We start from the raw sequence: 24106 nt of genomic DNA, 5'->3' as shown, positions 1-24106 counted from the left end.
TTTGACCCCACCCCAAAGTGACATCCTGGGAAGCGATGAAACATGACCTTTCAGCCCTTGATAAAACAGGAAGTGGCATCAAATAGCATTGTTCCTAAGTACACTAAATTACTGTGAATCCAAGCAGACGTCAAGGCAAAATGATAATACGTTATTGTATAGCACTTACGCTTAAGCTCTTTTTTATAGAACAAATATGCATACAATATCACCCAACCTGGTTTGGTACTCATTTATCGACCTAAGAAGGATGAAAGGCTTTTTGGAAAAAGAATAATTCGAGAAAAAAAATTAAAAATTAAATTTGTTTTTTCTCCAAACCGGCCCAGGCATGGACAGAAACCAGCCCCCACTCTCCAGGGACGATTTCGGCCTGGCCCCGGGCTGAAAGGCCGAGGGGCCAATCTGACCCTGCACATACGCAAAGCCAAAACTGAAGTGATAAGCTAATTCCTGGCTTCCAAAAAGAGTATTAGTACTGCTGAGGGTTTTTGCATACTCAGCATAATAAAATTATACAATGCCTGCATAGCTCCTAGCATTCCTTAAAGCATGGAAACATACCTCTCTGCAAAATTAAACTGGTTGGGTGTGGTGAGGGCAGCCTTTGGAAATCTACCATAGGATTGTCTATTTGCTGTCAGGATGGAATTGGGGTTGTATCCATTAGAACTATGCTTGAAATTAGGCGCAACATTCTCTATTTTAAAATAATGGGCCTCATGCCAAGTTTGCCGGTCTGGAAATAAGGGTGCTGGTAAGCTCACCGGCACCCTTGTTTCCGGACCAGCAAACTATGGGTTTGCCTGCTGGAGCTGCTGTACCCGACAGGTCTGACCCTGCCGGGCACAGCGGTCACGGTAAGCAAAGCCGTCATGGAAGCACTGGCACCGTTAAGAACGGTGCTGGTGCTTCAGTGTCCCCATTCCCATAGAGTCCTAGATTACTCTATGGGAATGGGGATTTACAAATTTACCAACGCCTGACTTCTCGGCCGCCGCACTCGTAATGAGCCGGTGGCACCAGGAAGTCAGGCGCTGGTAAATCTTTACGGGTCCTGTGGAATGCCTGTGGAATGCCGGTGACAGCAGGGTTACTGCTGGGCCCGTAATGTGGCCCAATGTCTCCCAATAACGAATGAATCATGTGTTTGCTTGGGAAACTTCTAAGAACCACTACCCATAAAATCCAAGACATTGCAGGAGTTTGCTCTCGCTAATAGCATTCCTGCTAGTCCTTTAAAACAAATTAATTCTTAAATCATCATTATTATTGCACATTAGTTACTCATATGATTTAATGAAGCAATATTAAAATGTTAACAATTTTCAAACAAAATAAAAACTTTCTTCGTAATATATATATATATATATATATATATATATATATATATATATATATATATATAAAATGCAGAATAATACAAATATTAAAAAAATATTCTGTATTCACATGTCACAAAGGGTGAAAGGTATCATGGGTGTGATGAACTCAGGCTTGGCGGGGTAAAGTGGAGAATTAATTTCAAAGTCTGGGGTATTTATTTAAGCAGTAATACCCAAACCGCCAAGCTGTATCCGGTGGTAAAAGCCCAGGGCCGAAGGTACAGGCCCAAGCGCAGCATGGCCCTTACTGATGGGCCCCAGTACCGTTACCACATGATCCGGCAGGCCTGAACGTGTATTATTGCTATTAGCACCCCGGGTTTGCAATCCAGAATCCCACGGTGCTATTAGTTAAGATTCTCTGTTTCAAGATGATGGGCCTCATTACACGGTAGGCGGTAAGGGTTTACCGGTACCGGTAAGGGCACTGGTACCGGTAAACCCTTACCGCCTTACTACGAGGTCCGTTTGCGGGTCCTCCCTTAACGCCTGGTTTTTCCAGGCGTTAAGGACGGGACCCGCAAAGGGACCTCGGAGCTAATTACGGTACCGCAATTTGCCGTACCGTAATTAGCACCTTCCCCATTCCCATTATGCCCTATGGGGCAAAAATTGGAATGGGGAAGGGCCTTGGTGAATGGGGAATTACCGACCCCGCTCACCTTGGAGTAGGGCGGTAATTCCGCCATCCACCAAGGCGGACTCGGTACGGTACCGGTGGCAACCATGGCGCTAATGAGGCCCGATGTTTCCCAATAATGATTCAATCCTGTGTTTGCTTGGGAGCCTTCTAAGAACCACCATCATCAAATCCAAGGCATTGCAGGAGTTTGCTCCCACTAGTTGCATTCTTGCTAGTCCTTTAAAACAAACTATTTAATTCTTATTCTTATTATTATTGCATTCCTATTACACTTTAGTTACTCATCACAAAATTACTTGTGATTTAGTGAAGTAATATTCAAATGTTAACAATTTATCAAACAAAATAAAAACGTTCTTAGAAATATGTATATCAAAATATACATATTATGCAGAAAAATAAAACTATGACAAAACTATTCTGTATTTACAATGTTACACAGGGTGTGCGGGCTGGTTTGGGTGTTATTGCTATTAGCACCCCGGTTTGCAATCCGGAAACCCTGGGTGCTCTTACTTAAGATGGCCGCCATGAATCAGGAAGGCGGGATCAATATGGAGCCCCTCTTCCATTTTCATGAGGCCCAGAACGAATATGGATCAGCAGCAGCAGCGGGCACAGCCCCTGCAAAAGTAACAGGTAAGTGGGACTGGGGGTGGGAGGGAGTGGAAATTAGAAGGGAAGGGAAAGGAATCGTAGGGAAGGCGGTGGAAGATGATGGGGTAGGTGAAGAGGCCATCAGGTTGCTTGAAACGCAGATTTGTATCAGTAGATTCAACCCGCGATCCACGCAACCTGATTGGTTGCATCCCTGCCCCAGGTGATAATTGATTGGTTGGCCTGGGTCTTTGGGTAGACAACTGTGGTGATTAAGGCAGTAAGCAGTGAGCAGAGAATAAAGGGCATTATTATAGCAAAATAGAGCATGAATGATTGGATTGTGCACTGATATATGAACCGGGGCCCTTAAACTTCTTTGCAGTTGCTGCAACTGGTTGGTAAACTGCGGCACTGCTGTGAAGAACCTACAAACATTTGTAGGGAATTGATTTTTGGAACAAATGAGTTTGAACAGGGACACATGCTCTTAAGTATTCTGAACTTTATGATTCATTGAGACATTGAATGTGCTGAGGTTTCGATGGATCTAGACAGGCATGGTTGAACCTATTTCATAAAACCTGGAATCACAAACATGTTGGGTGGTTTAGCCAGATCGAACCTCAGATGACCTTATTATGAAGTTCAACAAAGTTTTACCATTATGAGCTCTAACAGTGAACCTGTGGCTGGAGTTCCTTTTAGTCTTAGGTAACCGTTAGAGGTACATGGCGGTGTTGTTGAACATGAGCTTAGGAAATATAGGGTAAGTTTAATAAAGTGGAGTGGAGATAGTTACATTGAGTAACAAGTATGAACGGTAAAGGTAGCGAGTGACTGGAGACTCAGACACTTATTTTTAGGGTAGGTGTTTTATGTTATGTGACATAATCAATGATTTGAAGTGGGTAAGGAGCACAATTGCAATCTGTTCGGTTTAGGTAGAGGGAATCCCCGAGAGTGTGAGCAGCGTGGATGACCTAATATACACATACACATGAATGTTGCTTTTTTTGTCAGAGATCCCTATAGAAGTATGGAGAAAATACCAGTGGTTGTTGAAGCCAGGAGGAGATGCAAGGCATTCCTTGCCATTACCTGACTGTAAGTGAGACCCATGCTCTGAGTAAATAAAATGGGTCCAGATTGTGCTTCAAACATGTGAGGATTAGGGGGATCAGAGAAACTCTGAGGATGCACAAGTCAATGTTTTCCTCTTGAATTGAGTGAACAAGACAGATGCATTAGTTGACACATGGGAGGAAGATAGGGAGGAGCATAGAATCTATCAGGGCAGTTGTGAAAGACATGCTCGGGTGACTTTTGTGTGGGAAAGTAGCAGAGATTCATGGATCTGGACGGCACATTTCGAGCATCAAGATGATCAAAATAAAGAAAATGATCCATCACCGTCCATGATGGAATGTGCACATTTGATGGAAAGGAGAAAGATACAGAGAATCATAGAACAGATACAGGGGCTAGATTAGTAATGGATGCCCCGCCCCCAACATGTGCACAGTCTCTTTGAGAAACAGCATACTCTTGCAGATAATAAAGTACATACATTCCTTGCGTGGCATCTAGAACACCACTGCCACCACTGCCAGCACCATCATGCCCAGCTGAGCCCAGCCTGTGTGTTGTTAGGCTGCCATGGAAACCCAAACGGTGGCAGTTCATCACACAGAATACATCACAACCTAATATTGATGCTTTCACACTGTACCAGAAAACAGTTTTATATGGGAAGGCAGGTACCAACCTGGGTACCAAAATATGTGTAGTCATGTATGCTGTAGCACCATGCACAGACATGGGAAGAAGTGAAAAGATCTGAGCGCAACAACCCCATACCACCAGGAAAACATGACACCACCAATGGTCTGCACAATTACCTCTGAACATATTGCAGCTGTGTCATTTCTTGGGACACCAAGCCCTACCCTAATCAACTTGCACTGCATCCCAGTGATCCCCATTGCATCACACCAATATTGTAGACTTATTTGAGCAGGAAAAATATCACCAGTCACATGACAGACAGCACTTGCTTGATGCTATCCTGGCTATAAATAAAAAATGTATTTAATTGAATGAAAATTACAAGGAAAACAATGCATGTTTGGCTTTACTGATGCAGTTGGAAAGTTCTCCTTTTCACACAGTAATTCTAAAATCCTTTTCCCTTTAAACCCTTACTTCTCAAATTGTACCTTGTTGGATGGATTGGCTGATTTAGTGTTAGTGTTCATTTTACATTCTGGAACTTTCTGTGCTTCATTTGTATGTGTCCCAAAAAAGCTCTTAACATGTCAGTCCTATTCGATTGTTTTAGGAATAAAATAAAAATAACTGCATTTGGTTTTTCCGATTTTTTAAATAAATATGCTGCATATTCACTTTGACTTCAGAGAACCAATGTATTTCATGCCAGTTTCATTAGGGCCCTACTAGAAGATGTTTTGGATAAAGTCCCACCAGTGGGAATTACCACCATTGGCACAGGTATTTAAATATATGCCCAAGTCTAGAAATACCACAGGCCTAATAGTAATTATAATCCAGACATAGCACTTGCTATCATGTATTGTACTGTTTTCTTTCAGTAATCACATATTGATGGTCAAATGGATAGTGCATGGGTGTGATTGATATCACAACATATTCTCAATACACAAAGGGAGAAATTGAGACCCTTCTATGCATTGCATGAGAAAGGTGGTCAGAGGGTGGTCATTAGAAATGCCCAGTTTATCATGCGTTTCCCATGTCCTGAATGCAACATTTAAATATGTGATTAAAGGGCAACACCCGTGATTCCCTTCTGTGTGGGGAAGGAACCTTTAAAACCACCATGCTGTGGACATTTTACAAATGTCCCCCGACCTCTGGGGTAGAGGTAAGTATGACTTGGAGGATTTTCAGGTTAAAAATCTGCTAGTTAATTCAGAGGTATTTCCATGGGCTACTGCCTGAGGTATATATACCTCCGAAGCTGTACAGGGCGGGAGATACAACCAACAATGCTTTGCAAATATTGCCAGTTTTACCAATACCACTTTATTAATGACCTCACAGGTGGCATGTTTTAATGTTTCCAGATGTATTAACTGTGTCCTATTGAGGGAACACGTGTTATCCCTGTAACATTGATGCTGATTACTACACATGCCGATGGGCTAACATTTGTTCGGGTCCACATTGGACAAAGCTCCGAAGGGGACATGGAGTATAGCCCCAGGGCAAGTTAGAGTGAGGGTCAAGATGGCACTCAGTCTGCTAACCTACGTACTAAGGAAGTCAGAAGGGGTGCCTGGCGTCTCAACAGCTGTTTCCCTGAACCAACATTCTTGCCTCCCATGGCCCATGGCCCTAGCCTACAGTAATAAATGAAGTCCCTGGACCGCCCTCTTCCTGCATCAGCCAATTCCCAGATACTTGTGGCATTTAGGATACAAGGTATGAGAGAGATGGAGAGACTGAGAGGCTAACACGCTGACACTGACAATGTGAGAAAGGGAAATGGGACCAGTCTGCAAGAACTGAGTGGTAGCAGCATGGAAAGGACGCCAGACTTTTAAGCCCTTTCCAGCTGTTTCTACGACTTCTAATACATTGTGATGACTTTCAGGCCTTTTTGCATGCCTTATTATGCCATGTTCTGATCTGCTAGATGTGGCTTCAGGTTGTTTTACTTTCAAGGTCTCAGGCTGCGCCATGCACTAACCCATTAAAATTCTACATTTCAGAACAGAATATGCATGCCAACTAAGTCCCCCACACATGGCAATTGATGACCCCTCACAAGAGGCATGAAACATATCAGAACCTTTATGGCCAATTTACGTATCACTCCTCAGCCCATGGCATCCTAGCACCAGGGGCACACGTGACTCGTCGCATGCCAACTAAGTCCCCCACACATGGCAATTGATGACCCCTCACAAGAGGCATGAAACATATCAGAACCTTTACGGCCAATTTACGTATCACTCCTCAGCCCACGGCATCCTAGCACCATGGGCACACGTGACTCGTCGCATGCCAACTAAGTCCCCCACACATGGCAATTGATGACCCCTCACAAGAGGCATGAAACATATCAGAACCTTTATGGCCAATTTACGTATCACTCCTCAGCCCACGGCATCCTAGCACCAGGGGCACACGTGACTCGTCGCATGCCAACTAAGTCCCCCACACATGGCAATTGATGACCCCTCACAAGAGGCATGAAACATATCAGAACCTTTACGGCCAATTTACGTATCACTCCTCAGCCCACGGCATCCTAGCACCATGGGCACACGTGACTCGTCTTCTGACCCTTCGGACACACATGCCTAAATGCTCTTAAAACAGAAATAACAATGCGGGTTGGTCGGACTTGACAGTGTCAACTGAATATCTTCTAGAACATGGCTGCTGGTAGGATGAGCGACTGACGAATATCTGACACTCTCCTCAGAAACTCAAACTGCAGAAACCGGGACCGTGAACTGGCAGTGGAAGAAGCTAGCATTTGTACCATTACTCCTCTACGCTTCTACTGTGGGTTACACACTCTATCATTTACTGGCAGCGGCATGGTAAGCAGCAGGGTCACATCATGCAGCAGCACTGTGAGTTTCACACTGCTTTACTCACAATCCCTCAATCAATGATCCTCCTTTTTCACTGATACACCAATCTTCACACTCCTTTATCCATCACTGAATGAGTCTATTATCCATTCACTCATATACTACTTATGCCTTAATTCATCCATACTGCCTCACACAAACATATGCCCTTTCACATTTGTTTATTCATTCATCCATCTTCAAAATATTTTATTCAACCCTCTAGCACAATACCCTTCCACTTAATTTATGCCCAATGAATTCATTCACACATCCTCCCTTACACCCATTCATTCACAGATGCTCACATTCATGATAATTCATCTACCCCTCTTGTATCCTCCCTGCCTGCACGCTCCACCTGCATTCCCTTCGACCTCGCTCCCATCTTCCTAAGTGTGTCTGTTTGAATGAACTTTGAAAATACTGTCATCACAAGGCAGCCAACATGACTGGATTCATCCATGCTTGTTTTTAGTACAGCCTTCATGCAACATGAGTTTTCTTAAATGTATTCTCATTCCAATTTTTTTTTCTTTTTGAATATCAATTTGTTAATTTAAAAAAAAAAAAATATTAATATTTTGATACTGTGAGGCGGCTCATTTTACAAAAATAGGGAATTGCATGTAGAGGACCGCCAACATTAGCAGGAGAGAGTCAAAACAGAGGATATACACTTTCATTTTACTCCTGTTATGTGAAAGATGTAAATGCCTCCTGCAAATGGCACTTTGCAGACAGCATTTACAATGGATTCCTAGTGTAACGGGCTGCTTTTAGCACGTGCTAAACGCAGGTGGATTCCACAGGAATCCCTTCTTTTTAGACCTGCATCTTTGAGTTTGATAACAATGATTTTACAAAGATTTGCTGACAGACATCTCAGCGATGCTCCAGGCAGATCCGGATTTGCTCTAGCTTTAGGCTTTGTGAATCAGGAAGGAGGTTATAGGAGCAAATCTGAGACGCTCGTGGAAACTCTTGATTTACTCCGTAACTGACAAGTTTTAAGTATCACTTTGTGACCTGAAAAATGTGCTTTGAATGTGAACACAAAATCACATGAATCACATTAAAAGGGATTTTTCCACCTCTTGCAGGCAACTGTGCACTGCCGTATTGTTTTTGGATAGGTCTGTGCGTGCAATAATCGTGGGAGCAAAATTGCCTGCCAGCAGTGCAGAATTCTCTGGCATTGGTGTGATTTATGTGAAATGGCCCAAATATATTGATGCCTCGGGCCCCATATCACATCCTTCCCGAAATGGCCTTCACTAAAACCATGTGGAAGCAGAGGTCTTCTTGTTAGTGTCAAAAGAGATACCAGTGAACAATGCCTGCTTTCTCCTCGTGAGAGTTTCAAGAGAAACCAGTTGCGTGCATTAACACAAAAACAGTATATGGATAAAACGGTTGCTTCAGCTAAAAGCAGTATTTTGCATGTTATAACGTAGCTTCTTACTACCTTCCTGCTTGCAGTGTCTGTACTAAAACACTGTCTGTTCTTTCACACAATCGCCCATTCATCAAAAGCTGGAAATTGAAAGTATGAATTTGTTTATTTCTGTTTTTTTTAAAGATATGTTTCCAAGCATATGTTCTTTTATAGTTTATGTGATACCATGACTCTTTGTAGAGTGGGTGGTGCCAAAAATGACTCTAGTGCTCTATCCAGAAAGTATTTTCATGTGTTAATAAGCAAAGCATTATATGTAAACATGTCCTCTGTTTCAGGTCCTCACAGATGTACTCATACCCGCCACAATGCAAGAAATGCCTGAAAGGTTAGTGAGCACTTGATACCCCTTGTCTGTCAAATAGTTTGGATACACTATACAATATAAAGCATATTACACCCTGGTGTGGGTTGCTGGCCAATCAGGATGCTCATAATGCAGGCTCTATTCAATGGTATTAGCCAATGTGCTGCTCGGTCTGCACCCCCCCACCTTTCTGTTTTTGGGTTAGCACTGCCAGCAGATTCTCCATTAACACCTGTAAAGACTACACTTGGGCGCTTAGAGTGCTATTAAAAAGAACATGAAAAATCAAAGTTTCCTGGCATCTTTGATGCCACGCTAATCGTCAGAAGTCTCTTCCTTTTTGATAGCACTGTGAGTACTCAAACAAATGTGGTCTTGGCAGGGTATCCCTTGTTGAATGTTCTAGAGGTCTAACAGCATTTCAACAATGAACGCTTCACTGTGATCATTTGTTGGGGTTATCACATGAAAGTATGACTAGGTAGAGGGGTGGCCTGGTCCTGATCTTGAACCTGCACCCCATACATACACCCACACCAAACCCCACATTCGTTTGCCAACACTAATGCAGAAAAGGAGAGCAAGCACTTCTTTCAGTAGGAGGCTGATCACATGGCTACTGTTCAGGCATAAGTGGGACAGAGTTAAATAAATAACCTAATCCAAACCACAAATTCATCAAGCTACAGTAATATAATGAAACTACAGCAACCTGAACTTCAAATGTATAAGGATTTGGCGCAGTTCCAACTGAAAAACAGTCAATACTCCAACTAGTCACCAGGAGCCATTTTCCCGAAAAAAGGGAAGTGTTGACCCCTGGAGTTGGTCAAGCCTAACAGTGCCTTTGGCAGCACACTACTGAGGCACAGTGAGAAGAGCAAGTACCCAATCTAGTCCTGCTTGTGATGCCCTGACCTTGAGCACTGGCGGACTGGGGTGGGGGAGGTGTGATTCCATAGACGCTTAATCATTACTGGGCACAACTGTGTTGGCTGCCTACTAAAAATATCAGTAGTCCGCTGTTGGTCAGCCAGATTATGATGACAGGCAGCTAGCCGGGCTAAACTGAAAGGTTAACTACTTTAAGATCTACCCTGAAGGGAAAAATGAAGAGTGTATGCAGTAGGTGGGGTCTGTGTCAGGGACCCATTCACAGCCCGTCTATACTCTGCTTTCTATTGACCAATGAGAAGCTGACTGTACATGAGCCCCACTCGAAAACGTGGGATGGTCAAAAAATACCACCCAAAGAATTAAAATTAGGAGAAATTACAGGCATCAATACATTTCTCACACTCAGTGTGAATAGACCAGGATACAGTGCAGTGCGATTTGTTGGCAGCATATGAATTTAATTAAAATATGTTATACGTTTGTAGTTTGCTTGCAGACATCAGAAATTTTGCCAAACATTGGGAGCAGTGGTTGTCCGCATCCCTCGAAAATCTTCCGGGTGCCCTTTCTGAGAAGAAATTGCCTATTGCCCGAAGATTCGTGTCCTCTTTGAAACGTCAGACGTCGTTCTTGCACCTTGCACAGGTATTTCTGATTGGAAACTATATTTGTCTTGAATGACTTCGGTTGCTGGTAGTATGCTGTCAGACCTGGTGGGAGGGCGCTCATTGACAGGGGCCAGTGAGCTAAAGTGGTGCTTATTTATTGCAGGATTGTCAAAGTAGAATTGAATGGACAGTAGAGGGAATCCCGCATATTTGCAAATTTTGAAACACTTGGGGAAATTCACTAAGAGATTTGGACCCCTTACTCACTGTGCTTTGAGGGGCTCAGGTGCACTATATGTAGGAGGCCCAAGAGGGTCGAAACAAGTTTCTGGGATTGTTGATGGATTTCTGGTTCAGAGAATTGCCTAGCTGTTCGGTAATTGACGGCCCCTGTGAGTGGGACCAGACTTATATGTGAATGTAGATCTCTTTTCTGGTAAGGTGCAGTGAGCTAAAGCATGGTTGTAGCGCTCCTGAGTGCGAACCATCCCTTACAACAGAGTATTTGATATGATATTTTATTTATATCGTGCTCATACACGGGTGTTTCAGAGCGTGACCAGGCAAAGGGAGGGGCAACAGGGGAGAAAAACAAAAACAAACGATCTTACTAGGCCCAGTGACATTGAGAACGCGCAAGTGCATGGGGAAGGGAAAGGGGGAAAGTGCAAGGAAAACGGGGGGTGGGGGGGTGGGTTAAGTGCAGAGCATAAGAGAAACAAGATAAATAATAAGTTAGTGGATGCCCGTGTTTGTTCTCTGTGGAGGGACACATTTTTGGAATTGAGTAGAGTTTAGTTCTCTTTCTCCATCAAAATTAAGTTCAATCAGCAAAACCACAGAACCGCCTTGTAAAATCATAGTGGTATCAACAGTTCCTTAACATTGCTTCTCAGGATGTGACAGCACCTAATTTTTTGCACAATGACTGGCCATTACATCTTTTTAAACAATCTTTTTGGGAAAATTGAGTCTATAATATCTTAATGTGCATTTTGATTATTTTATTTTGTATTACGTATAGAGTTATTTGAAATGAAAAGATCTTTTTAACAGAGATGGAATATTTATTAGATACAGGAAAAACTGCTTCTAAAACTCCAGCAAGAAAACTTGTAGAAACAGAGGTGTAGCTTTTGCTATCACTGTATCCCCAAGAAACTCCCATAATTACAATGATCGTGGCATGATAAAGCAGTAGGAGATTCTCAGGACATAAACACTGTATAGACTTGCCGCAGTTCGTAAAGAGGACTTCCTAGTTTGGCACCATAATACTAATGGCAACTAAAGCAGGCTGAAAACGGGTACTAGTGTTTGTGGTGAAGCTGCAATGAAGGATAGGGTCACAAGAGAAGCCTTGGGTGGAATTATAGTACGTCGACACAGGCTCATCAAATTCACTACCTTCAAACCTGTCGTTAATGCTCCCTCATGTTCAAAAGAAGGTTTCCATTGTTGTAATTTAAATGGAGCACAAGCACAGCTTCCATGCATGTGCAAGGATGACTGCTTTGCAACATGAATGCCTAGCAACTTGAATTGTGCTCTATAGCGAGAGCCAGCACCTGAATTAGGAAGGTTTGCAGAACTGTTGTAAAGGGTCGAACCTCACAGGTTCGATCCATAAAAGTGTTGAAACCCCGATAGTTGCTGAGGACATGTGATCACTTGATGCTGAGAACCTGAAAGCATGTGGTACTGAGAGGTACTCAGAATCTACGATTACTTAGACCTGAGTAGTGCTGATAAATTATACGCACCCTACCTTTGCAGGTGCTTAGAATCTGAGAAGCCTTGAACCTGGCATGTGCTTGAAAATCTGAGACCACTTGAACCTGTGAGATGCTGAGAACCTGAAGGCACTTGAATCTGAGAGATGAGGAGAACCTGACAACCGTTGAACCTGACACATGCTTGAAAATCAGAGAACGCTTGAATCTTAGAGGTACTGAGAAACGGAGAACACTAAAACCTGAGTAGTGTTGATAAATGATGACCACCCTACCTTGGAAGGTGCTGAGAACCTGATAACCATTGAACCTGACACATGCTTGCAAATCTGAGAACATTTGAATCTGAGAGGTGCTGAGAATCTGAGAACACTAAAACATGAGTAGTGTTGATAAATTATGAGTGCCCTACCTTGGGAGGTGCAGATAATCTGAGAACCCTTGCACCTGTGATGTGAGGAGAACATGAGAACACTTTAACCTGAGAAATGCTTAGAAACCGAGAGCAGTTCACCTTCCATGGTAATGAGAACCTGAACACTCTGGAATCCTAAAAGGTGGTAAGAAGCGGAAAAGTAGTTGATCCCTGAGAGGTGATACAAATTCAAAAGCACTTAAATCCTGAAAGCTGTTAGGAAGCCAAACACCATTCGAACCCTGGCAGGTTGTGAGAAGCTGAGAACACTTTAGCCTGGGACTGGCTGATAAATTATGAGAACCATACGCTGGTGGCTGCTCACAAACTGGGAGCCTAAGATGCTGGGAGGTGTTAGGAAGGTGAAAAGAAAATGGACCCTCGGAGGAGGTGAGAAGCTGAAAGGACCAGAATCTTGTGATTTGCTGAGAAGTCAAATCACTTGAATCATGAGATGTGGTAAGCGAGATGTATGGACAATTTGAAGCAAAATAACCCATGATGGGTTTAGGGGAGAAAGTTATGTGATAAGTTTGGTTATCAGTAAAACCTGGCGGGAAAAGATTGACTTTACAATTAGAGACAAAGCTCCAGAGACTAGAAAACACCAACAGTTACGATAGTGGCAAGAATAAAGACAACCCAGAAACCATGTATCGGCACCTCTGGGACAAGGAAAAAGTTGACCAAATGGCAGAAGAGTGTAAAACTTGGAAAACAAACAAATAATAAGTTCAACCATTTTTAAAGACTATGATCTTGGCAAATTAACCTGAAAATGGGAAGGTTGGGAATATAGAGGCAGAACATCCTTATGATAAACTGAAACTGTATGTTAAAATTAATGTACAATTATTTTGGAAATGTCTGTCTCCATAATCGATTGAGAACAATCTGCCATGCAGGGAGAGTGGGAAATAGCGCTAGTGTCTGAACCTGAGATCACCCTAGAAATGCTGCATCGTACTATCCCTGGATTTCTAAGCAGCAGTTTCTAAGTACAGGCTTCAAGTGAGAGCGTTCAATAGCTTCTGGTTTTGACCTTAAAGTGAAACTTGGCCAAAGCGTTCAGGCTGATTTGCAAAGAAATTAGAGGTGGTAACTTGACTTACTCCTGGAGAGAGCCTATTCAGCACTCAAAGATGATCTCAGGAGAAATTCTGAATTGCACCTGGAAAGACGAAGACAAGTGTAAGTTGCGAGTAAGACAAATGTACTACTAGTAACTTGTTTTTAATTGAATAGTCTCTCTCCAGGGATAACTTACAATTACTTTGGCTGACAACTTTGTGAATTGGCCCTTTTGCTTTTGATTAAGTGTACGGTAAATTTTGGGTGACAGAGTTGAGTTGTACAGCAGGCTGTTATGGATATTAGCCTGGCATGTAACTTGTGACCTCTGCATTAATTGACTAAATCATTAGGGAGACGGCTTTGATATTGGTGTTCAATATTGCGAAGAACCCTTGTATGTCTGATCTTGTCATTGGGCCTCATTACACGGAAGGCGGTGAGCCATGGCGCTGTTAGCGCCATGGCTCATGCCAGTAAAATACCGGCACCGCCTTGGCGGAAAGGGGATTTACCGCCCCATTCCAAGGTTGGTGGGGCGGTAAATCCCCCTTCCGCCATTGCCCTTCCCCATTCCCATTTCTGCCCCATAGGGCTCTATGGGAATGGGGAAGGCGCTAATTACGGCACCGCAATGTTGCGGTGCCGTAATTAGCTCCGAGGTCCCTTAGCGGGTTGGTTTTTAACGCCTTCAAAAAGCAGGCGTTAAAGCACCAACCCGCTAAGGGACCTCGTAGTAAGGCGGTAATGGTTAACGGTCACCGTTACCATTAACGGTGGCCGTTAACCATTACCGCCTTCCGTGTAATGAGGCCCATTATCTTTAAGCTTTTCAGCATGCTTGACATGTAAAAATCCCACTTTTTCTGGTGCGCTTAGTACGCACATTTTATCACAGGCCCGTCATTCTGCATACATCCTAATTGTCTGTCTGAAAAATATTGATGCAGTGGTGGGAAAATAATGCTGAAACACAGCTGACAAAGTAATGTTTCAAATGTCCAAGAATTTCTGGAGAGAAAACATGAATATTTTAGCATGCTTATTAAATGATGACCAACGTCGAACTGGGAAAATAAATATGCGAAAACTGGCATCTTGTGGCAGGAAAAAAAGTGGGCAAGGAGAATGCAGAAGTTTGTTTTTAAAAGTGAATTCATCGTTGCAAATCAATTTTGTACTGCTGCATTTAATATTCGTCTTTGCATGCAGAATCCAATAGAAAAGAAGGTTGACTTGCGTTTTTACAAAATGTGCATTTACTCAGACATCTGTGTTGTGAACTATATTTACTCAGTCTTTGCTAACAGGCAACTCATTACTTGCGCTTTCCTGTTTCCAGATTGCTCGACCTGCCCTCTTTGACCAGAACGTGGTCAATTCAATGGTGTCGGACATTGAGAAGGTCGACTTGCACAGCATTGGATCCCAGGCTCTGCTTTCAGGGTGTGGGGGTGCAGATTCTGATGCCGAAGTCTACTCAGAGAGTAAGCCTATTTTTCTTTTTCTTTTCAGGCTAGAAGGAACATAATGGAAAGCCCTGCTTTTCTGAAATAAAGACAAAATGATATGAGTGAACAGGTGTGATTTGATAAAGAACTAAATTGGGCCGAATCACGAGTATGGCGGTGTGGGTAGAACCGTGGGTAAAGTGGCATTATATCTGTTGGCAGCACTCTACCACCACATTACCGCACTGACATACTACAAGCTGTGGAGGTGAAGTGAAGAAGTTACTTCCAAAAACACTGGAGGTACCTTTTCAACTTGACTTACAAAAATCGGTGCATTTACCACAGTGGAATTGCCGCTCACTGTAAATCCATCAAAATCCCCATGGAATACTATGGATTCCAAAAATGCGGGTTAACTCTATTCAGAAACCTGGTTAATTCCAGAAAGAGGCTGGTGCAGTAGTCCAGCCTAGAGAAAACCCGAGCTCTGGAGACAATGAGCTTCACGGGGGAAGGAGAGGAAAGGGTGAATACCTGTGAGGAGGTGCAGCTGGTAGTGTGACTTCTTAGAGACGTCAGAGATGTGAGGAGAGAAGGAAATTGTGGAGTCAAAGATGACCCCAAGGTTTTTAGCCTCACAGGCGGGAGCAGGAAGAGGGCCAAGAGAGGCCGACAAGAGAGTAACAGGAAAGGAGGCAGCAGGTGTGCCGATGAGGAGAATATCGGTCCTCCTGGCATTAAGGCAGAGATCATTGGCGGTGCACCACTCCTGGATGGCGGACAGACAGTCAGAGATGAGAGAAGTAGAAGAGGTGGAAGAAGGGAGCCTGAAGATGAGTTGAGTGTCATCCACATAGCACTGAAAGTTGGGGCAGAGAGCGGTAATACAGTGGGCAAGAAGTGCCAGCTATTGGTTGAACAGCCAGGGAGAGAGATTAGAGCCCCGGGGAATGCCACAGGTAGAGGTAGCGATAGAGTAGAGGAAGGACCCAAGTTGGACCTGGGCGGGTCGATCGGAGAGGAAGGCGGTCAACCAAGCCAGGGCCTGATCGGTGATACCCAGGTTATCACGGAGAGAGTTGAGCAGAATGGCATGGTTGACCGTGTCAAAGGAAGAAGAGAGATCAAGTAAGATGAGGACACAGGGGGTGTTGGATTCGAGGTTGGAGAGCAGGTCTTCTCAGATGTTCAGGAGAGCAGTTTCCGTGCTTCTGGCAGCTCTGAAGCCAGGCTGATGGTCATGGAGACAACCAACAGATTCAGTGTGAAGATTAAGCTGGGAGATGGCCAGCTTTTCCAGGAGTTTGCCCAGGAAAAGAGTGATGGAGATTGGACAATAGTTATCCGAGAAGGAAGGGTCGGCAAAGGGTTTTTTAAGAAGAGGGTGCACAAGGGAGTGTTTCAGGGGGAGGGGAAGGCTCCAGTGGTGAAGGAGTGGTTGCAGAAATCAATCAGAGCAGGAGCCAGGGTGTCAATGTGGTCCTTGATGGTTTTGGAGGAACAGGGGTGAACCTGTTTTGACAAGACTTTCATAGATTGGACTTCTCTAGAAACCTTGTCTGAGGAGAATAGGGGAACGGCAGAGAGGGAGGGAGGAGAGGTGGCCGCAGAAGGGTCAGAGGAAGAGCAGGGAGTAGAGGGAGGAGGGGGAGAGGAAGAGAGAGAGGACAGGATGTCCTAAGTTTTAGAGATGAAATGAGAAGCCAGGGCTGTGCAGAGAGCCTGGGAGGGGACAGGTGAGGTGGAGAGTGCAGCAGGATTGGCCAGCTCCTTGCATTAATATCCGCTACTGAAAGTGTCTTAGGTTGTTAATGGTCTCAAGCCCAAGTTAACAAGTCTGATTGAAGGGACGCCCTTTATTGGGTACGGCAGGCTGTTTGCATGCTACCCAATGTAGTCTTGCCATTATTACTATGAATTGAAGAACTACAAATAAATGTGTTGCATGAAAAGTAATGCAAATCTTTGCTAACACCATGAGAGTTGTACAAGCCTGGAAACAAACACACAGTGTCTCATTACGAGTACTGTGCTTCAGCACGAGTATGACAGCGTGGTAAAAAAGTACTAGAAATGGGATCACTGCCACTTTTACTGCAATGCAATAGTACGAGTTTGGTGGTATTTTATTTGTATTAAATTGTTTAAATGTGGTAACGTGGAGAAAAAGTCGCCGGCCCTTGGCCTGAAGTATTTCCTCCACATTAACACCAGCAACTGGAGGAATCATCTCAGTAAAATTACCACCCAAGGTAATTCCAACAAAATCCCCATGGGGTTTTATGCTGCCATTCTGCCACTTGTAATCAGGCATACTTTGACCGATTACGAGTGGTGGGACCGGTAATCGAGATTGGCAGTAATTCTCATAACACAAGCTGATAATGTGGCAGGCAAAACCAACATCCTTCAACAGCCAAAATAGCAAATGTAATAAAAAGATGAGGAAAATTACATTGAAATCGTCTACATAAATTTGAAATTTCAAAGAACCTCATTGAATATAGACAAATTGTGAAATCATCATTCCACCTAAATGTACTAAAAAAATATGTGTTTATATAGCAAAGATCAAAAGTGATTACACAAATGAGAAAACAGGTTCCAACATTACATGGTTTAGGATAACCACTCCTTGGGCCTCATTACGACTCAGGCGGTAAGGGGTTTACGGCAGCGTAAACAGCGCCGACCCTTACCGCCTGATTCCGAGGTCCCTTAGCGCCATGGAGGTTTTAACACCTGCTTTTAGCAGGTGTTAAAATCCATGGCGCTAAGGGACCTTGATGTTAATTACGCCACCGTAATTTACGGTGGCGTAATTAACGCCTTCCCCACTCCCATTATGCCCTATGGGGCAAAAATGGGAATGGGGAAGGGTAAATGGGGATTGGGGACTTACCGCCCCGCCAACCTCGGAATGGGGCGGTAAGTCCGCCAACCACCATGGCGTAAACATAGTTTACGCCATGGTGGTAAAGGTACGACCCAGGCGGTAACTTACCGCCTGGGTCGTAATGAGGCCCCTTATCATATATATATATATATATATATATATATTAAGAAACATGACATCAAAAGATGGCGGGTCGCATACAACCAAAGAGACACAATTTATGGTCTGACAAAAAATCTATATTTATTCGGAATAATGTCCACACGAGAGAACCACAGGCAATGTGTTATGCACCCCCACTGGCAATAAAATAAAATACACAGGGGGTAATTCATGGAATAAATGTGCTCCGAAATTTGTGGCGCAAACTGGTGCAAACGGGAAAAAGCTAGCCCACGTGCATGCGTGCGATTCATGGAAGGCCCTGAGCCTGTTTTTCCCGAGATGTGCGCCAAATCCATGCGTGGCACGCACAGGCGCACAAGTCACTGCGACATCCAAAATGCCGTGCGCGACACGCACAGCGAAATCGCACAACGTGTAGCGCACACACCGAAAAGGGGGCGGAACACGTGGAATGGGGAACAACGCGTGAAAATGAGGGTGTAACTGGGGAAGTACTGCTGGGAAATACACGGAACGCCCACACGCTTGCAAAATACACGTATTCATGGAATTGAATAGAGGTAACCCGCGCACGCCAAAAGACACACACAGGCGTAAACACGTCCACCACACGAAGGCAGGTGAAGTGTCCCCGCGCAGTATAAAAGTGCGCGCAAACAACAAACACGTATATACAGCTACGATGAATGTCCCGTTTCTCGCAGCACTGATTGTGGGACACCTCAGGAGAAGGAGAATAGCCAGTCCCCACATTTTATTGCCCAAGACCAGCCTTTTTGTGATGCCTGATGACCAGGTCTATGGCAGGTATAGGTTTCCACCTCGTATTATCCTAGACCTGATTGGGAGGTTGACCTCACATCACCCACCTTGTGCTGCCAAGCACTGAGCCCCTTGGAAAAGGTGCTCAACGTCCTGCATTTTTTGGCCACTGGGTCATTTCAGCAGACAACTGCCATAGTTGGGGGTGTCTCACAGCCCATGCAGTCACGTTGCCTACACCCGGTGTTGGCAATCATCAATGCGCGCCCCTCAGTCAGCAGGCACATGTACATGCCCAGAACTCCCGCAGAAAGGCAAACCATGGTCAATGACTTTTACAGGGTGCCACACTTCCCCAAAGTGCTTGGTGCCATAGATTGCACCCAAGTGGCCCTACGTCCCCCTAGGGCCACTGAGAACATCTACCGCAAGCACTGGCATTCCATCAATGTACAGGTTGTATGTGATGCCCATGGAATCATCACCTTTGTCTATGCAAACTGTCCTGGGTCTACCCATGACAGTTTCCTATACAGAATGTCCGCCCTGAGCGGGGACCTGGAAGCTGGGAAGCATGGCGACACATGGCTCATTGGTGAGTATAAATGTCTGTGCACATGCATGCATGTCACAAACAGACAAATACACAAACCCAACTAATGACAACCATCATCCCCTCCCCAGGGGACAGTGCCTACCATCTGAGCAACCACACGATGACGCCAATACGGAACCCCACCACACCACCCCAGGTAAGATACAACGCAGCCCATATTGCAACCAGGGTCATAGTGGAGCGCACATTTGGAGTGCTCAAGTCACGCTTCCGCTCCCTTGACCGCTCTGGTGGGCAGGTACCATATGCACCCCCAGTAGAATGCAGGATCATTGTGGCAGCATGTGTCCTGCAAAATGTTGCAACAAGGCGTGGCGTATCGGCGGACATGGTGGTGCCACCACATCCCCAACCACAGGCAAAGGCGCTGCTCATGGGAGGGGAAAGGGCACGTGGCGAGGCAGCCCGGACCCAGGTTGTGGCCACATTTTTCACCTAAACTCCCACCCTTGCAGAGTGCACACAGGCCTGGCACATACCAGGTGACAATCGATGATGACAAAGAGACAGTCAACTGTCACAACCTTACCACCCTGAGAATGTTTCCACGGAAGTGCTACATTGTGTGCATCCCTTGCTACTTAAACATAACCAATCATGTGTGACCAAAAGGTACACATGCAAGGTGCATATCCCACCACCCCCCCTGCAAAACAGGCCATGTAAATCACTGGTATGTCACCCAAACTCTCCCAACACCCATGGCCCCTGTCCTCCATGCCATGTCATGGCATGCAACAGCTGAACAGCCAACCAAATGCACAACACATGACTCAATCGTCTTCAAGTGCAACGTGAGAAATGTAAACAGGCATGAGACATTCACACCTGACATGGGACCTGATGAACTCACTTGGCAAAAATCTCCCACACATACAAAGGGGGTGATTATGAGTATGGCGGTATGCCATAGACGGTGCCGGTACGACACTAGCATCATCCATACCGTACCGCCATATTACAAGTAACCCTGGCAGGTGGCGGGCTGTGTGGTGGTCACCACAGCTGCACCTGCAGCTACCACTACCGGTGGGCCAGTGTCAGCACATGTTACTTACTGTCGGGTTGCAAGGGTGCCAGGGTCGGATGCAACGGTGCATCACTTGGAGCCACAGGGGGTGGTGGCATGGCTGGACCAGCCTGTGGCTGGACATCCTGCCCCTGTGGTGCACTCCTGTCTCTTCCAGCTCTACGGCCACCCTGGCCACCCTGGACTCCACGTACTCCCTGGACACCCCTGCCATGTGCCTGACCTCTCCCAACACTGGCAGGACACCCAGCTGAGCCCCCCATAACCTTTGGTGGCCTCACAACCATGGCACGGATGTACTAATGCCAATGGGAGCTGCACTGAACAGTTGTCCTGGTCAATTGGGGTGAAGGGGGCAGGATACGTGATGGTAGACGCACCCCTGTGCTCCTGCAAGGCTGCCTGTGGACACTGGGGATAAATGACATTCACGCAACGCTCAGGCACCGCAAAAATACATGAAAAACGTATACGCAACCCTGCAGCCCATGTGCGTGTAAAAGAAACTCACGCAGTACGCTGTGGCACCCAGGAACACAAAAAAGTGTACGCGATGAACACGCGGGCTACTACGATCTCAATAAATGGGGTACGCGACAAACGGGGGCACCCGCAGTAGGAAAAATAGCATGCAATAGCGTGCACGACTCACCGTCTGCATGGAAAATAAATACGTGTAGGCACTGTAACCGCTGTGAAGTAATCGTATGTGAACCCCAAAGTAGGAAAAACACACGTGTCGGTATCCACTGAAAGCACGTACAGCGCGCAGCAGACCTGCGCAGACCATTAACGCGTGCAGAAGGAAACGCCTGTGCAGATTATGTCACGTACGCGCTTACGCGCTCAGGCCCTTTACTCGAATTACACGCTGACGTGCTGTTTTTTCACATGCCAATTCACTCTGCATCAAGCTGGCCACGCAACTACACACAGAAGACCACAATCCTGCCCAGAAGGCCATTTTCCTGCCCCCCAGGCCACTGGGGAGCCTCCTACAAGCCATCTGCTGCTGCCTGCCTGCTGCCAACAGTGCCCTGCCATTTGGTGCCTGCACATCAGCCATCAGCAGGGTTCCAGTTGCTGTGACCACCCCTGCTGGAACTGAAGACTCCCGACTGGTATCCCATCGCTCCACAGCCCATCCCCAGGACCCAGTTTCCCACCCACACCTGCCATGTCCTACACAACACCATCTGGCACCAGTGGCAACCCCCCAGCAGGGAGGCAGAGGGCTGCCAGCTTCAGTGCTAATGAAGTTGGCATCCTGGTGGAGCAAGTCCTGGGGCATTATGATGCCCTTTTCACACCATTGCGCGCTGACAAGGATGGATGGAAGAGGATCTGGAAGGACATAGTGGCTGCCATCAACGCAGAGGGGGTGGCACCCCACGACATCAAACACGTCCAGAAGCGCTGGTAGGACTACAAGTCCACGACTCTCAAGAAGGCCCGGCGCCTCTTGGACGCAGAGGATGCAGTGGGGCGCCGGGTCCACCTTACCAGATGAGGGTCCTGGAGCGCATTCGCCCAGTGCTTCATCACCAGACCCTTAGGATGCAGGCCTGTCTGGAGTCGAGCGGTAAGTGCCCATGCAGTCCCGTTTTAAACAGTGCATGTTGCAGTGTGCTGGTAGTTAGCTACTTGGCTGTATGTGTGACATGGGTCATGTATGGATGTGTGTGTGCAGGGACATGATGGTGCTGCATGTGAGTCCAGTCAGGCGTGACCCAAATGGATGGTGTATGTGTTACAATGCATCATGCAGAGCAGCATGCAGAATGCACACATGTATGCATGTCTGTGTCTGTACTTGAACATGTTTGGGGTGTGAGAGATGGGTGCTGCTGTCATGGACATGCATGGTGTACATGTCCGTGTGTCTGAGTAGTGTGTGATACAGCCTAGTCATCCTTGTATCCACTGTGTCTGGGGGTATACAGGGCCAGATGCATGACCCTCCGGAGATGTGTGTGTATGTGATCAGCATGTCCCATGATGCATGTGAGTTTCAGGCCACCATTGGATGTGACATGGATGCAAATGTTTGTTGCATGTGCCATGCCTGTTCCTGCATGTGTGTTGCCTGCACTAACCCATGTGTTGTTGAGGGACATGATGGAAGTGACGTTTGACAGTGCCACTCATGTGCTATTGCTTTTTGTCCAGGGGACTGTTGTACAGTACCCTGATGTTTGTATTCAATGTCTCCCTTTACACAGCGGCGAGTGAAGAAGAGGGCGGAGACGGCGCTGTGGAGGAAAGCGGCAGGGATGCCTCCACCGGCCCGCGACACAAGGCCCAGTCACCCTCCCAGGAAATTCCATCTTCCGGGAGCGAGGGGACTGGTGCCGCGTCCACCACTATGGCTGCAGCGGAAGGGGCGGTTGAGCCCCCACAGGGGCTTGTGATGGCGGAAGACGGTGCAGAGGCATCCAAGTTGGTGGTGTGTACGGAGGAGGAGGAGGCTGCTTCAGAGCCGCCCATGGGGCCTGGTGGGGGTGGTACCACTGGTGCAATTGGTGCAGTTCGGGGGCAGGAGGCAGCACAGGTTGCCGCGGAGGGGCCTGTGCATGTCACTGTCCCTGATACTGTGACTGCATCACAATGCACCAGCAGGGATGCCCCATCCCAGGCCCGTCCACCGGTAGGGGGGAAGTACACGTCATCTGGCACCCCTCTACCTACGGACGTAGGGACCCATGACAGGATTGAGGCCATCCTGATTGGTGTTGCGTTGAGCACACGTGACATTTGTGATGACGTGCGTGGTTCCTGGGGGGACCACGCACGTAATCACGAAGAGATGTGTGGCAACATGGCCCAGTTGGGAGGGATCATGATCAGGGATTTTCTCCATGTGTCAGGCAGCAGGTTCAGCGTGGAAGGCATCATGGCTCGGGGCCATCAACACCCCGGAGGCAGGCATCGGCCGAGGGGCAGGAGGACCCCGGACTGGGAGTGTCTTCCGTCTGGCATCGGTTGGGCCAGCAATTAGATGCAGAGAGGCCGCAGGCAGAGAGGGCACGGCTCAGGAGGGTCAGGGTGGAGAATTCCCTGCATCGGGCTTTGAGGCAGGCGAGGGCTGGCAGGTGCCCGTCACTGGGGGTGGGGTGGGGGACATGAGTCGGGGCCTGCTGGCAGGTGCCCATAACTGGAGGTGGGGACATGTGTTGGGGCTCACATGTGCATGATGCCGTGTGGGCTGCCTATGGGGCATGCCCAGGAGTGATGGCCTGGCTGAGGGGCATGCCCAGGGGTATAGGGTGGTCCGCTGTGGTGTGGGCTGCCAGTGGGTCATGGGGAGATGGTGGGCACACCCAGGAGGGCCGGCACTGCCAATTGGCGTGTAAAGAACACTTGCATACCCCGGAATCCACGTACCCTGCTCACGCAAGTACCAATCGCGTGTAAAACTTCCCACGCACCCCTCAGAATCCACATACCCCACTCCCGCAAGGCCAATCGCATGTAAAACT

General features: G+C 46.4%; 1 protein-coding gene across 1 annotated transcript in view; it reads left to right on the top strand.

Annotated features, from left to right (window-relative positions):
* RFX6 (regulatory factor X6) overlaps positions 1 to 24106 on the top strand; it is a 491384-nt gene that overhangs the window by 365506 nt on the left and 101772 nt on the right. Inside the window, exons 10-12 of the mRNA XM_069605240.1 lie at positions 8991 to 9040; positions 10402 to 10561; positions 15086 to 15230. Of these exons, the coding sequence (XP_069461341.1) occupies positions 8991 to 9040; positions 10402 to 10561; positions 15086 to 15230 (355 nt within the window). The remainder of the gene's footprint in view (positions 1 to 8990; positions 9041 to 10401; positions 10562 to 15085; positions 15231 to 24106) is intronic.

The sequence above is a fragment of the Ambystoma mexicanum genome, chromosome 4p (assembly GCF_040938575.1).
Source record: "Ambystoma mexicanum isolate Mex_15411 chromosome 4p, UKY_AmexF1_1, whole genome shotgun sequence".
Classification (NCBI taxonomy): Eukaryota; Metazoa; Chordata; class Amphibia; order Caudata; family Ambystomatidae; genus Ambystoma; species Ambystoma mexicanum.
This window is presented reverse-complemented; position numbering and strand designations above follow the sequence as displayed.